Raw genomic sequence first — 16,527 nt, 5'->3', positions numbered from 1 at the left:
ATTAAATTCGCATGCATTGGAAGGTTTACGATATAAATGTTTTTTTTCCCTCAATTAAAAGTAGCATACTCCTGCTCCTGCCCGCCGCCGCTGCTACACCCCACATCATCTGGCCTGCAACGACCGGCAGGACGCTCCGTCTTGCAGTCCCGCGTCCCGCCCGCCGGCCTCCCTCCTCGCCCCGGCACGGTGAAAAGGACGCGAGGGAGCTCCAGGTTGCCACGCGGGCCCCACCCCAAGCGACCGCCACCTACAACAAACTACTACTAGTCCACCGCTACTCCGTCTCCTGCTGGTCAGCCCACGGTGCGCACCTCCCGCTCCGCCCGCCTCCTCGACGCTCCCGCCGGCGGCCCGCCTCCGCCCCCCCCCCCCCCCCCGGTGCCCGCCTCCGGCGCCAGCGGTGAGCGCCTCCTTCCCGCCCAGCCCGCCGCGGATCTTTACGGCCCCTGTCCCCTGCCGCACCAGATTCCTTCTGGACAAATCCTCGGAACCACCTCCGCAGGCAGCACCCGCCTTTCTCGCCAGGAGGAGCATCAGCGTGTGCGAAAGGGCGCGAATCATCTGCTTTCTTATTATTGCACGCGGGACCCACAAATTCCGATGCTTTTTTTTTTGGCGGGGATGGGAAGGGGACGAGTGAATAATCATTGCCTTTCTTGTTTTCTTCTTGTCTACATACACTTGCATATACTCGATCGATTTGGCAGCTTCAAGCTCTCGTCTTTATGTTTTTGGATGATGGGTGTGTAGGTGAGCAGAGGAGGAGGGGTTCTTGGCAGGGGCCCGCCGGCAGCCGGCCATGGAGAAGAGGAAGCGGGTCCTGGAGCTGCGGGACCGGCTGGACCGGACGCTGGCGCTGCCGGACCTCGCGGAGGAGAGCTCGCTCAAGGCGCTGCTCAAGAAGCAGATCCTCGCGTCGTCCCTCACCGGCTCCGACCAAGGTGCGGGCTCTGTTTACTTCCCCTTTTTTTTACATATCTCTAATCTCGGAGTGAATATTAATTAGCCTAGTGATGGAGTGATGAATGCGCTGTTTTTTATTTTCATAGCTTTTATGGTTTGAGCCGTGAATATCCATCCTAAATAGGGGATCTGTTAAAGGAGTGCTACCTGGAGGCCGGCCTATATGCCTGTATTTGTCTGATCACTGTTCCTTGACTTGCGCCTTTTGTTTTGTGTGTCCTCTTTTAGGCGGTGATATCGACCTTATTGCTGAAACGCGGGCCAAGGAAGTCTCGGAGTTTCTTGAAATGCTGAATACATCAAGAGACGGACGAGCTTCAAAGGTTCATGGGACGCCACAGAAGGAGTGGAAGGTACACCATTAAATCATTCGAAAGAGACTCCTCTGTGTGTTATGGTGCGGACCATGAAGTAGTCAATCCCTCTTTTGCGTTATGTGTGATCAGTTCACTGTTTTTACTCTTGTTTAGTACGTGATGCTATCAACAATTCCCAGAATGCAACATTGTACTTTTGTTTGTAATTTCTCCCTCTTAGTCTTAGGAGATATGGTGCTTCAAGTTTCTCTAGCCTGTTCCTCCAATTTTTTGGAGATTGCTTAATTGTTCTTTTTTCTTCTGAGTAAATGCTTGTGAATAGCTGTAGTGATCTTTAGATACTTTTTGGTGCCAGGTGAAGCAAGATACAGACCAATTAAGAGTCATGTACCGTGAGGGACCAGATGGGACCCCATTTCACACCCTTCTTGCTGAAGGTTATGCTGATGGACCTATTGACGTTTGTAAGAACTCTTAATCATCGGCCAGTAAAATACTACATCTTCACACACTCACAGTTAGGCACACTGTTTTTTCTTAGGTACATGTGTGTCATGGGAATCGGCTCTATACAAAAAATGGTGAGCACAATGCTTTCCTCAAATTCAATCTTGATCATTTTTCAATCTTGATTAATTAAAAATTTCACATTCTCGGAAACTACTGATGGTATGATCCAATATTATTCAATTTTAACTTGCGGAATTAACGTTAATGCTTTAAAACATAGTTTCTTTCTTAATTACGGCATTTAGGAAGTAAACCGTTTAAATATTAGTTCTTGACTCAACTTGCCTACTTCTGATTTTTGGTTATAGGCAACTTACTATTATGGCTTGAAATGCTTTCTAAGCCTGATGTGCTTAATTGAGAAGTGAACTTTCTAAGCATGACGTGCTTAATTGAGAAGTGAACGCACAGGGTGTCCTTTTTTGCCTCACTGTAGCCACATAGCCCACACATGCCCACTTCTAGCTTCAACCTGATGTTGCACTGGTACACATCTATCTACAGTAATCCGGTTAAGACAGCGTAAAGTTCTCTTTTGCCAATAAATATGGACTGGACACTGGAGTGAACCCCCCACAGACCAAGTTGGGGGTGGGGTGGGGGGATTGAGGGCTCATGCTACGGCTAATTGGCTGTTTCTATTGTCATGAGATGGTTTTCAGTCACCAACTGCTTTCTTATTTCTTGGGGCATCTCCATTCTTTTTATGAAGGATAGTCGCATGTGTTATAATCCAGTATTTCGATTCAACCTGGATGAAATAACGCAAAAATATATTCTTTAATGTATTAATAAGGTTTGTTTTATCCAGGTTTCCACAATACAACCTGCCAACTTTTAGAATTGATCAAACTGGCTGCTTGAAAAAGGTTCGGATTGGTGAAGAAATTTGTTTGGTCAGGTTGGTTGTGGACTACTTGTTTATTACACTTTTACTTACTTTCAATTTATAGTGATTTTAGCTAATTTTTTTATTCGCTATTTGGAAGAAAGGATGAAGGTTCCATGGCCAGTTTCTGAAAGAGAGGCTCTTCTACACTACTTTGAACTGGAATATCTTAAAGAAGATGTTGTCATTGTAATCATGAAAACTGTGCGTCTGTTTCTTTTTTATTCAATTTTAGATTCTTTTTGGGAACTTCTCCCTACAACCTTGATGTATCCCTTTATTTATCTAGTGCTTATTGACTTTTTTTGCAGATATCAGATTTGGATACTATAAATATACGGACACATGGATTTAGTAGGGATGGAATTCCTGAAGCTGGTGACACAGTTCGGATAGATGTATTTGGAGGTTTTGTTTTGCAAAGGATTACAAAAGACCGAAGCTTTTTCAGGTGAAACATTTGATGCCATTTGCACTAATGTAGAGCAACATGTTTCATATTAGACTACTTTCTCAGCTTTTGAAGGCACCATGTATCTTTAGCTTGAGTATCATTTTACTAGATTAAGCAAAATATTAGTAATGAAACAAAATTTCTTTTTCGTTCTATCAACTTGCTTTTACGGGCAATTCAATTTTTCACTGTACTTGCTTCCTGAATAATATTCACTAATTTTTTCTTTCAACAAAGCTACTCCATTTTTTAAGCAATTCCTTTTTCATACTATTATTCCATCTCTCAGCTTTAACAAAAATAACTGCTACTCATCTTTTCCCAAAAAAACTTCTTCAGGGCAATAGCTAATATGGACATTAAGCTAGACTTCGTTCCACCATGGTTGATCAACTTCATGTCAAGGCAGCTAATTGGCAGTGGGCATAAGCTCTATCAGAAGGTTAGTGTCCGGAAACAATTTGCATATCGCAGCTATGTTCTCTACATGGATTTCTTTGAATCACGGTTTGTGGTGGGTTGATATATATCTTGACATAAGGGAAATACTGTATGCTAATTTTTGAGTCATGGGATTATGAATAACAACCAATGAAGCCTGCTGAACTATTATTATTGGAATATCATGCAGGCAGTCAATACTGTGGCCACTTGTGACGAGGACTACAAGAAAGCTTTGAGAGGACCACTCTATGTTAGGATCCGCGAATACCAGGATTCTGATGACAAGGCAAAGGTGACCACAACAGAGGAAAATGCTACCGAGGTGCCCCCTGATAACCCCATTGCACAGAATCATTTGGCAGTAACAAATACCATATCAAATAGTGAGATTGTCGAGGAGGAGAGTGAACAGAACACATCCTTCAAGGTGGATAGACTTCCATGTAGCCCTCCTTATCAACCAGCTGAGGAAACACAACAGATCAAAAATATACCTTTTATCAGTCCTGAGGTAGAGCATGCCTTGGGCATATTGGACAACGCTATTGCAGTTCTCAGAGGCGATAAGACCACAAACATCACCACACTACAAAATTTGTTCAGTTACAATGCAACTTTGGAAGAGAGAACTGTCGGTTTGAGAAGTTCACAAGCTAACATTCGTAATGCAGACAGTCTTCTGAACGGAGGTCCTGCTACCACACAACCACAGAATTCCAGGTCAGCATGAAAGGATATATTGGATTTTACTTGCGGCACATTTAAATTTCAGCTTGTTGCCCATTTGTGATCCAATTTGTGTTTTCCTTGATGCAGAGAGATCCAGCAAGCTTATTCATTGCCCAGTGACAAAGTTAGCAATAGGGCAGAAGATGCCGTCGACAAAGATTCTCTGAAGAATTCAACAGCTTCTACGGTAACAAAGACAATGTCAATGACATTGAGAAGCGCAATAAGGGTGCACGGTGAAGAGAGCCTAGACACAAATGGCTTCCATCAGAACGGTTTCAGCAACAACACAGAGTCAAAGCGAGTGAGGAAGACCAAGAGGTGGCCCTGCTGTTTAACCCCTACCACCATAGGATGATGAAAACCCATCTTTCAAGCTAAATTCTTGATTTTTGGGTGTACAACAGAAAGTAGTAAATTATAGAAATATGGTTCATCGATTACACGATCTGGTTGTCATGTGGCGACCCAGGAGGCAGCTTCTGGCTGTCATAGCGAGTAGATAATATCTTTGATAAAATGTAAAATAACATTGTTGTAACAATATGTTGTTTTAACGAGGGCTCTATTTTGGGGTTATAGACATTATTTAAACACAGGATAGCAGCAGATAACTGTTAATCACTGTGTTCGTGTCACACCCTGAAATTTTTGAATTTCAGGATGTGATTAAAATTAAAAATAAAACAACATTTTTCTCAAAATTTTAAAATTTTCTCAACATTTATTTTTCTTCACAGAGAATTTAGTGTAAAAGAAAATAAATATTGGTTGTTTTTCAAATTAAATGATGTTGTTCTTCTGGTGATGCATTCATGTCACATGCATAGTGTTGTTGAGTGTGAAAACCTTTCAAAACGTGTTCTATCATCAAAATTTCTTCCCGGGAAATTTTCAGGATTTTTCTGGATTCTTTTCCCATTTTCCCTAGAGCAAACTCTAATTTTTAGAGGCTCTTCCAAATCTTCTCATGAGCTCCAAATATTTTATTTGAGTTCGTTAGGTCCCAATATATTTCTAGGATTTTTCCTAGAATTTTCGGGCCATTTGGAATATTTTTCGGACTTTAAATATGAATTCTAGATTTTTCTAGAATTATTTTAATTTCGAAAATAATTAATTCCGAAATTTTAAATGGGCTAAGTCTATCAAAAGTGCATAAATCCCTAATGGACCTCAATGGGCCCATTCATGTGTTCCCTAATGGGCTAAAGGCATGTAAAGCCCATTAGCATGGGAGGGAGGTTTAGTACCACATTGCTAGTTGATGTGGGATGGCGAGACTTTTCTCTCTATATATTAAGCCAACCTCTCATGACAACTCCACACAAAAATATAGACTACCCGTAGGGAGGCTCCTTGTTTGGGAATCCCTAAAATAATCTTTTCCCCAGAATCCCACCATCCTCCACATCCGTGCATCTCCGGTGAAATCCGACGCCACCCCAGTGCTCAGCTCGTTGTCCTCTTCGTCGTGGTGTCTTCCTTCTCGTGAGTCATCGCCATTTCGTCGTCGACCCCATGCCTTCTTCCTCGACTCCGACGATTTCCTTCTTCTCCGGTGAGCAACTTCCTCCGTCTTTTCTTCCCTCTCTCTCGCTCTGCTCCGCTCGGTCTTGTTCGCCGTCGCCGCCATCCGCCATGCGCCGCCGCGAGCTCCGCTCCGCCCGCTCTAGCTCTGCGCCGCCGCCAGCCCACCCCAATCCACTCCCGCCGTCCGATTTAGATCCAGCGGCCCAGATCTAATATGACCCGAGTCAACTAAACCAAATACCGTTCAACCGTGGTCATTTTTGCAAATAAACCCCTCCGTTTTTCCAAAATCAACCCTCCGTCCATCGCAGTTCAAAACTATTTCTGTTTTAGTCTAAATCTTTACGGAAAACACCCTGAGTTTTTCCAAAATAGAACCCGCCATCCTTAGTGCGTAGTTTTGCAAGCTAGCCCCTGAAGTTTAGGTTTAATTATGTTTAGGTCCCTGGTTTCTTCAGATTTAGCCCCTGGAAGCCCTGTTTCTTCACAAATAAGCCCCTAGAACCTTGTTTTAGCCATATCTTTCACGTTTCAACTCCGTTTTCAGCGATTCTTGCGCTCACGTGATCCTTGCAATGTGTGCGATAGATTTATAACCTTTTTATCCTCTGTGAGCGCACTTTGTTGTGTCTTACAAATCTTTTCTGTTAGTCCTTAACCTTTTTAGTTAATCACGACTAGATCTCTGAAGCACCGTTTAGTCTATAGAATCGCCGTTTTAGCTCTGTTTTCCGCATTTCTTGCGCTCTCGTAACCGTAGCAGCGAGCCCTATCCTTTAGTGCGTTCTTTTAAAGCTTTTTATCTTGTTTGGTGTATTGTTCTTAGTTGTACTTGTTGTTTGCTTGTATGTTTGCTCGATGTTTGCTCTGAGTAGAAGGATCGCCGTTCGAAGATTGAAGATCAAGAAATCCAAGTGAGCAAAAAGTTGAAGAGAAATAAGAGTAGCTTTTCGTTGGAGAAAGGCAAGTGACCCTAACCATCTTTCTATCTATGCTTATTTACAAGAGTATTATGATGATTTAATTGGAACATGGAGAACCACCCAAGAAAACAGTACAACCACAATACTATATGGCTCTGGTCTTGGCTGATTAATTAGAGACTCTAGCTTGTGACAATCTTACCGAAAGGGCAAGAGGGGATGCATCGACGGGGTATAGCTCGGTCCTCTTGGGGCAATTGGTATTGTTTAATGGTCCTTTGGCAAGGTACCACCTCATTAGGACAGTGTTATGACTGCTTTGGCTTGAAACCTTAGCGGATTGTCATGGGTTAGGGAATCTTTGTAAAGGCCTCGTAGCGTCCCTATGCAATCACACCTCGGAAGTGTGGTATTGTGCCTAGCTAGCACATTGCGTGGTTGGGTTCAAAGTTCTTCGGAACTTTTACGCGAATTGTGGTGAAAGTGTACGACCTCTGCAGAGTTAAAACTAACCGGTTAGCCGTGCTCACGGTCAAGAGCGGCTTGGACCCTCACATGATTAATAAACTTAAAGATGGATTTAAATCACATTCTGGTTATCTCTTGTGGCCTTGCTGAGTACCAACCATAAGTGTACTCACCCTTGCTTACTGCTGCTCAGAAGGAGAAGGTGTATAAAGATTTTTGAAGATGATGCTGAGTTCTAGGCGTACGCAAACCCCCAGTCGATTGCCTGTGAAGTTTGAAGCCTCCGTATCCAGAATAAGCTGTATAACTCTGATAGTCTTTTAATTGTTTTATTTACTCTTTTACGTGATACTGTTACTGATTATTCACTTATGATGTCTCTATATGTATGAAACTTGATCCTGGCATACATATAGTTATGCATTCGGTTTTGTCCTTAAAACCGGGTGTGACAGAAGTGGTATCAGAGCTGTATCGACTGTAGGACGTAAGCCTAGATAGCAATGGTCGCTTCCTAAGATCTATTTTGTCACAAAAGCAATTCCTATTTTACCCTTGACCTCTTTGGTGAACATTCTCACTCCTTGACCATTTTTATTTCTAAATCAGCCTTGATAACTCACCTTTCTCTACTGACTCTCTTTTCATTTGCACTTCATTATTTTGCAAATGTTAGATCCTCAACTCTTGTCTATTTATTTATTTTCCTGGATCACTCCTTGATTATGATCATACCTCCCACTTGATGTATGATTTTCCAATTGCATCCAGCTCACCTTCTTTTGATATGCTGGTGAAATTGCCCCTTGAATTTCTTTTTAACTTACCTTTTTGGACCTATCTCCCCTTTGCTTTATTCACAATGTGCTCAGTGTCTCTCCTTTCTTTCCAAGAAAATGCCGCTTTGGATTCATCCCTTGATTTTTGATTCCAAAGTATCTTTCTGACTCAAAAATATTTAGATAGATCCATACCACGTATCCTAATGCATGTCCAAGTCATCTGAAGAATGAAGCTGCTAGTTCATCATGAGGAGTCAAATTGAAGCAGTTGGAAATTATACCACCTGCTCACATTCCTGCTCATATTGGATGAAGAATTCAGAGCACCACCACAGAATCAAGCCTTAGTAAGATTATGACATTCTCACTATCACTGCAATCACAAAGGTGGATCAACGCTGGACAAGCTGAAGGAGGCATGTGCCATTAATGCTGAAACTGAAAGAAGACAACCATGCTTAGGAGTACCCCTTGCAGCCCTATTAACAACGATTAGCATCATTCCTTGACTGTGTTGTCTGGTGGAATTCTGTGTTTGCATGATGATGTTTGACTTTATGATCTTGTCTGATTCGTTTCTTTGTAATGATTATTGGTGTATTGTGGGTCTTCTACCTACAATGACATTAGTTGCCTAGATGTGTTCTTCTTTTATACCTCCCCCTCCTTGTTATCCTCTGTCTTTCTACCTAATCCTTTAATGGATGTCAAGAAGGAAGTTTATGGCAACACTCATCTACAATGATCGACAAATGAAAGAGGCTGAAGACAAGAATGCTCTCTTTTCCTTTCTGTTACCCCCATATCTGTCTCACCTCCTCCTTGATTTATTTAAGTTGCAACCACCAAGAGTTTGTGAAGATGATAATATGGACGTTACCTTGATACTCGCTTTTTCTTTCTCTCTACTGACCTTGTCCCTACCACGCAACCAGATGGTGAGCCCCAGCAGAAAGGAGAAAGAAGACATCAACATTCTAGCACAAACTCAAGGAGTACAAGCAATGGTTCCAATCAGGGTCAACAACCAACAGCATGTTACAGAGCAAGCCTCGTTTCCTAGGAGCCACAACCCTGTTAGCAGTGATAATCAAGTCCCAACCGGTCTGCCACCGTTTGATAAAGAGAAGTTGTTAGCTATGCAAGCTCGTGTTTTACAAGGAAGGTTGCAGCCTAATATAGCATCACCTCATAACATGGAGTTGACCAAAGCAAAGATTTCTACCGGACCAGTGAAGAGGCAAGTAGCTGAAGCATGGAACAATGAAAAGCGTAAGAGAAACTATGAAGCACCAAAGCCACAGATAGAGGGACAACATGAGATTAGTAAGACTTCAGAAAAGTGCCAATGTTGTGAGCATTATGACCGTCGGTGTCTACAAGAAGATAGCTTAATGAAAGCAGAAGCAAGGCAACATTATCATTCAGATATCAATAGAAAGTTATCTATACACGTTCCAAACCTAGGAGTTACTCAAGCTGAAGATAGAAATCCGACTATAAACCTCGAGGACTGGACTATCACTTTCAAAGAGTTTCAGCCTAAAAGAAGCAAGCAGCCTAAGAAACAAATTAATAAAGCAAGCCAAGAGAAGATGGAGTTACCACAACCATTGGCAGATAACGATACTCAACTTAGTTTCAATCAACCACATCCAAAAGTTGTCCGACCTCCATGTGACCCCTTTGCCAAAAAGGATCCTGATGTACAAGCCATTCCACCAAGAGTTTTGGAGGAGCAGAAAAGTAGTCGGGATGGACGTATTAAAAGAGTAATGTGCTATAAATGTGGTGAAAAAGGCCATTATGCCAATAGATGTCCCACAAAACGAGAAAGTCGAAATGGGTATGCTAGATGGGCCAACAGAGCTAACGAAAGAATGGATAGCTAAAGAATGAGTATCCATCAAGTGTTTGGTGTGAGTTGCAAAAAAAAAATGCATGTTTGAGGACATATTGTAAGAAGGAATGATCAGGAAGACAGTTAATGTGTCGGATGCTACCCACCTAAACCTTTGTCTCTAGCTAATCTTGTGAATCTCGGGACGAGATTCCTTTTAAGGGGGGTAGTTCTGTCACACCCTGAAATTTTTGAATTTCAGGATGTGATTAAAATTAAAAATAAAACAACATTTTTCTCAAAATTTTAAAATTTTCTCAACATTTATTTTTCTTCACAGAGAATTTAGTGTAAAAGAAAATAAATATTGGTTGTTTTTCAAATTAAATGATGTTGTTCTTCTGGTGATGCATTCATGTCACATGCATAGTGTTGTTGAGTGTGAAAACCTTTCAAAACGTGTTCTATCATCAAAATTTCTTCCCGGGAAATTTTCAGGATTTTTCTGGATTCTTTTCCCATTTTCCCTAGAGCAAACTCTAATTTTTAGAGGCTCTTCCAAATCTTCTCATGAGCTCCAAATATTTTATTTGAGTTCGTTAGGTCCCAATATATTTCTAGGATTTTTCCTAGAATTTTCGGGCCATTTGGAATATTTTTCGGACTTTAAATATGAATTCTAGATTTTTCTAGAATTATTTTAATTTCGAAAATAATTAATTCCGAAATTTTAAATGGGCTAAGTCTATCAAAAGTGCATAAATCCCTAATGGACCTCAATGGGCCCATTCATGTGTTCCCTAATGGGCTAAAGGCATGTAAAGCCCATTAGCATGGGAGGGAGGTTTAGTACCACATTGCTAGTTGATGTGGGATGGCGAGACTTTTCTCTCTATATATTAAGCCAACCTCTCATGACAACTCCACACAAAAATATAGACTACCCGTAGGGAGGCTCCTTGTTTGGGAATCCCTAAAATAATCTTTTCCCCAGAATCCCACCATCCTCCACATCCGTGCATCTCCGGTGAAATCCGACGCCACCCCAGTGCTCAGCTCGTTGTCCTCTTCGTCGTGGTGTCTTCCTTCTCGTGAGTCATCGCCATTTCGTCGTCGACCCCATGCCTTCTTCCTCGACTCCGACGATTTCCTTCTTCTCCGGTGAGCAACTTCCTCCGTCTTTTCTTCCCTCTCTCTCGCTCTGCTCCGCTCGGTCTTGTTCGCCGTCGCCGCCATCCGCCATGCGCCGCCGCGAGCTCCGCTCCGCCCGCTCTAGCTCTGCGCCGCCGCCAGCCCACCCCAATCCACTCCCGCCGTCCGATTTAGATCCAGCGGCCCAGATCTAATATGACCCGAGTCAACTAAACCAAATACCGTTCAACCGTGGTCATTTTTGCAAATAAACCCCTCCATTTTTCCAAAATCAACCCTCCGTCCATCGCAGTTCAAAACTATTTCTGTTTTAGTCTAAATCTTTACGGAAAACACCCTGAGTTTTTCCAAAATAGAACCCGCCATCCTTAGTGCGTAGTTTTGCAAGCTAGCCCCTGAAGTTTAGGTTTAATTATGTTTAGGTCCCTGGTTTCTTCAGATTTAGCCCCTGGAAGCCCTGTTTCTTCACAAATAAGCCCCTAGAACCTTGTTTTAGCCATATCTTTCACGTTTCAACTCCGTTTTCAGCGATTCTTGCGCTCACGTGATCCTTGCAATGTGTGCGATAGATTTATAACCTTTTTATCCTCTGTGAGCGCACTTTGTTGTGTCTTACAAATCTTTTCTGTTAGTCCTTAACCTTTTTAGTTAATCACGACTAGATCTCTGAAGCACCGTTTAGTCTATAGAATCGCCGTTTTAGCTCTGTTTTCCGCATTTCTTGCGCTCTCGTAACCGTAGCAGCGAGCCCTATCCTTTAGTGCGTTCTTTTAAAGCTTTTTATCTTGTTTGGTGTATTGTTCTTAGTTGTACTTGTTGTTTGCTTGTATGTTTGCTCGATGTTTGCTCTGAGTAGAAGGATCGCCGTTCGAAGATTGAAGATCAAGAAATCCAAGTGAGCAAAAAGTTGAAGAGAAATAAGAGTAGCTTTTCGTTGGAGAAAGGCAAGTGACCCTAACCATCTTTCTATCTATGCTTATTTACAAGAGTATTATGATGATTTAATTGGAACATGGAGAACCACCCAAGAAAACAGTACAACCACAATACTATATGGCTCTGGTCTTGGCTGATTAATTAGAGACTCTAGCTTGTGACAATCTTACCGAAAGGGCAAGAGGGGATGCATCGACGGGGTATAGCTCGGTCCTCTTGGGGCAATTGGTATTGTTTAATGGTCCTTTGGCAAGGTACCACCTCATTAGGACAGTGTTATGACTGCTTTGGCTTGAAACCTTAGCGGATTGTCATGGGTTAGGGAATCTTTGTAAAGGCCTCGTAGCGTCCCTATGCAATCACACCTCGGAAGTGTGGTATTGTGCCTAGCTAGCACATTGCGTGGTTGGGTTCAAAGTTCTTCGGAACTTTTACGCGAATTGTGGTGAAAGTGTACGACCTCTGCAGAGTTAAAACTAACCGGTTAGCCGTGCTCACGGTCAAGAGCGGCTTGGACCCTCACATGATTAATAAACTTAAAGATGGATTTAAATCACATTCTGGTTATCTCTTGTGGCCTTGCTGAGTACCAACCATAAGTGTACTCACCCTTGCTTACTGCTGCTCAGAAGGAGAAGGTGTATAAAGATTTTTGAAGATGATGCTGAGTTCTAGGCGTACGCAAACCCCCAGTCGATTGCCTGTGAAGTTTGAAGCCTCCGTATCCAGAATAAGCTGTATAACTCTGATAGTCTTTTAATTGTTTTATTTACTCTTTTACGTGATACTGTTACTGATTATTCACTTATGATGTCTCTATATGTATGAAACTTGATCCTGGCATACATATAGTTATGCATTCGGTTTTGTCCTTAAAACCGGGTGTGACAGTTCGGCAGGCTGGAGCTGGAATGGTGTGAGAGAAAAACACTGTTACCTAGCTGGAGGCTGGAGCTGGTATGGTGTGAGAAAGAAATACTGTAGGGCTGGAGCACCAGCCGAACACGGTTAATAAGAGGAGTTGTAGTGGAATTTAGTGAACTTTTCAGAGTTGTGCATTGTGATTTTCGTGCAATCCTTTCGAGATTTATCCTGGGCAGCACACTATTACCTGGAAAAAAAACAAGAATGGTCCTTTTACTACGTTTTAAAGTTTATAAAATACAATTTTGGCCATCAATTTACCCCGCAATATAAAAATTCGATAAAATATAAGGTTACTCAACTAGGAGTCAATTCATCTGAAAAATCTTTAAAACGCGACGGATACACAACTAATCAAATTTTACATAATTTAAATGAACACATTTCAAGCTTTGCACCTTTTTTGTTGGGCTAGAGCCTAGAGGACAGGAGTGTCTCACTGAAAATGTGGGGTCCACGTGTCGGTCACTTCCCTCCTGTTTCGCCTCACCGTACTCCACTGTTCGCTCCCATTCTACTGCTGCAGCCGCGGCGGCGGCGGCGACGGCGGCGGCGGCACCAAGGTCGCGGCCGAGAGGGTCGGCCGGCGGCGGCGGATGCTCTGTCTATCCGCTGCCGAGATGCTGATGGGGGAACCTTCCGGGAGGAGCTCACAAGCCGCCGGATCCAGCGGTTTTTGGCGAAGTTCGGGTTACATCGATGGTAAGCACCGGGCTCTGTGAACTGCGTTTTTCACCGCATTTTACGTTTCTACCTTGCTGTAAAACTACTTGTTTCTGCTGCGCCAAGATCGTAGTTTCTAAACTACCTTTTCTGCTCTGAACGATAGCAGTTAAATGATATCTCTGCCTCACCATTTTTATAGAATTTACAGCCAACTGTAAGAAGATTTTTTTTAAAAAAAAAGTTACTGTAAGAAGTTTAGTACCCGCAAAATAATCAAAGAATAATAAGGACAGTGCTTTATGTAAGGAAAGAAATTGACCCCAGTATCAAAGACCTGGTGCTGCTATTTGCAGTGCAAAATTGTGAAAGAAAATCTTCTGCATGTGCACTCTTTTTTTGAGGCAATAGTGCTTCAAAACTGTTGTGCTCTCTGCCCCCACCCATGTGCCAATTTTCCATGTAAGAAGTACGGAGGCTAGATAGAAGACAGTGATTTCTTTGATTGAACCATGTCCAATGAGGGATTAAACATCCAGCTTCTGCCAATGGCCTGACTGCCTGGCCGCTAGATGATCCGCAGACCGCCGCCACCGCTGACTCCTGTATTTACTCTTGTTTCTAGTGTATCTTTATGTGTTAATCTGGAAGAAGGGAAACATGGTTCCGCACGCCTTTCATTGATGAGTGGAAAATATACCATTCTTTTGTGATCCACAAATATTGCTATTCTGATGACAAGGCACAGGTGACTGCAGCCAATTATAATGCTACTTTTTTTTTACAGGAACTACGGCTAACCCGTTGGGCCAGCCTGAACATGTCATTGAAGAAGGTTAAAAACCACAGTTACAGGGTAATCCAGGAACAGCAGCAAGAGGATTACAAAGAGGGAAGAAATGGGTACAAGAGAGCTGAGGAGAAAGAGAGCCAAACACTAGCAAAGCCCTTAAAAAAAAGAGGGGGGGGGGGATTATAATGCTACTGGGCAGCAGCCTGATAACTACGTATGCTACAGAATCGTCTGGCGAAATAAGAATGTCAGTGATAGGGCTGAAGACACCACTGACAACATTCTCTTAACAAAGACTATGTCCACAACGCAACAAGGGTTTATGGAGAAGAGAGCCAGAACCAAAATCCGAATGGGCCATGACACCAAGTTCCATCAGATCAGTCTTCGCAGCAACCATGGGCCAAAACAGGTGAGGAACACTAAAAGCTGGCTTTGCTGCTACACCTGGCACCCACAGGATGATGAGAGCCTATTTCCCCTTCTGTTTGCAGTTGTTTGGAGAAGCATGTGGGCTGAAAACAAATGTACAGAAGAGCATTCACTGCTTGGAGGAACATAGAACTTTATTGCAGACTCATCTTCCTTGTCAGATATCTGAGTTTCCATGCAAGTATCTTGGAGTTCCACTCTCACCTCATAAGCTTACCAAGGCTCAGGCTCAGCCCATCATAGAGAGAATTGCAGACCGATTACCTAGCTGGAAGGCTGACCTGCTCACAAAGGCTGGTAGAAGTGTTTTAGTGCAGTATGTGCTCACTTCCATGCTAATCTATCTTGTGCTTGCCCGGGATCTCCCAGTTGGGACACTGCAGGCCATCGATAAAATTAGAAGGGGCTTTTTGTGGAGAGGCAGAAAAGACACAAGGGGTGGTCATTGTTTAATTGCTTGGCCCAGAGTCACTCGATCACCTGAATTGGGGGGTTTAGGAATCTCTAATCTACAGAAATTGGGATGGGCCCTGCGACTAAGGTGGTTGTGGCTTCAAAAAACCGAACCTGAAAAACCATGGACCTTCTTTCCTGTACATTCTTCACCACAAGTTAAAGCCTTCTTTGCAGCTGCCATCATTTCAGAAGTGGGCAATGGCAAGAATACTTATTTCTGGACTGACAGATGGCTGGATGGTCAAAGTCTACAAAAATCCTTTCCTAATCTATTTAGAGTAGTGGCTGCTAGAGCAAGGAAAAGAAAGGTGTTTGAGGCTCTTAACAATAGAACGTGGGTTTCTGACATAAGAGGCGCACTCACAGTACAGGTTCTGATTGAATACATTCATCTATGGGAGCTGCTTTCAAATATTGAGCTGCAACCAGATGTTGAAGATACACATATTTGGCAATTCTCCACAACTGGCCAGTACACCTCGAAATCGGCATATGAAGCGCTTTTCATTGGAGCTATTCAGTTTGGTCCATGGGAGAGAATATGGCGAAGCTGGGCCCCTAGCAAGTGCAAATTTTTCTTGTGGACAGCTGCACACAAAAAATGCTGGACAGCAGACCGGTTGGCAAGAAAAGGGTTGCAGCATCCTGCTGCTTGCCCACTCTGTGACCAAGCTCAGGAAACAATTGACCATCTTTTAGTCTCTTGTGTCTTTGCTCGCCAGGTGTGATTCTATATTCTACATAGATTTGGTCTACAAGAGCTGGCTCCAAACCTTGAGGATGGAAATTTTGATGAATGGTGGGTGAATGCAAGTGGTAGGGTGTCTGGTCAAGTCCTTGATGGTTTGAACTCCATCATAATCCTAGGAGCCTGGAATATATGGAATCACCTCAATCGATGTGTGTTTGATGGTGCTTCTCCTAGCATCTCGAACATCATCTCGATCACCTTTGAAGATCTGCAGCAGTGGTCCTTGGCTGGGGCTAGAGGAATTTCCTTTCTCCTTGCCCTGATGCCTAGAGACAGTTAGTTTTTTGGTCCAGTCCTGGTCTAGTTTTTTTCCTTGTAAGACAAGGTGGTGTTGATGTATTAGGAGAGTTACAGCCCCTTTCCATCTGTAACATTTTGGGGGGATCACCCCCCTTTTTTTTCTTCTTAATATAATGATGTGCAGTTCTCCTGTGCGTTCGAGAAAAAAAAAGGTAAAATTGTAGAAACTCGGTAGCGCAGCGATTATGTGGGTGTCAAAGGGGATTATTTGTTTATAAAAAGGGGATTCTTTGATAAGCGTAAAATAGTATTGTTGCAACGATAT

General features: G+C 42.8%; 1 protein-coding gene across 1 annotated transcript; it reads left to right on the top strand.

Moving 5' to 3' along the window:
• Positions 1-444: 444 nt before the first annotated feature.
• Positions 445-4,930, top strand: LOC120644679. The gene is made up of 10 exons (XM_039921357.1): positions 445-944; positions 1,195-1,319; positions 1,639-1,747; positions 1,825-1,864; positions 2,605-2,694; positions 2,787-2,886; positions 2,994-3,133; positions 3,476-3,578; positions 3,768-4,300; positions 4,397-4,930. The coding sequence occupies exons 1-10, from the start codon at positions 803-805 to the stop codon at positions 4,665-4,667; spliced, it is 1,653 nt and encodes a 550-aa protein (XP_039777291.1). The 5' UTR covers positions 445-802; the 3' UTR covers positions 4,668-4,930.
• Positions 4,931-16,527: the final 11,597 nt, after the last annotated feature.

The sequence above is a fragment of the Panicum virgatum genome, chromosome 8K, assembly GCF_016808335.1.
Source record: "Panicum virgatum strain AP13 chromosome 8K, P.virgatum_v5, whole genome shotgun sequence".
Taxonomy (NCBI): domain Eukaryota; kingdom Viridiplantae; phylum Streptophyta; class Magnoliopsida; order Poales; family Poaceae; genus Panicum; species Panicum virgatum.
This window is presented reverse-complemented; position numbering and strand designations above follow the sequence as displayed.

Bases quoted from the DNA above. Each gene is read 5' to 3' on its own strand.
- LOC120644679 (XM_039921357.1), top strand. From the start codon at position 803: ATGGAGAAGAGGAAGCGGGTCCTGGAGCTGCGGGACCGGCTGGACCGG. The intron at 945-1,194 runs GTGCGGGCTCTG...GTCCTCTTTTAG, and splicing joins CCTCACCGGCTCCGACCAAG to GCGGTGATATCGACCTTATT. The intron at 1,865-2,604 runs GTGAGCACAATG...TGTTTTATCCAG, and splicing joins TCGGCTCTATACAAAAAATG to GTTTCCACAATACAACCTGC.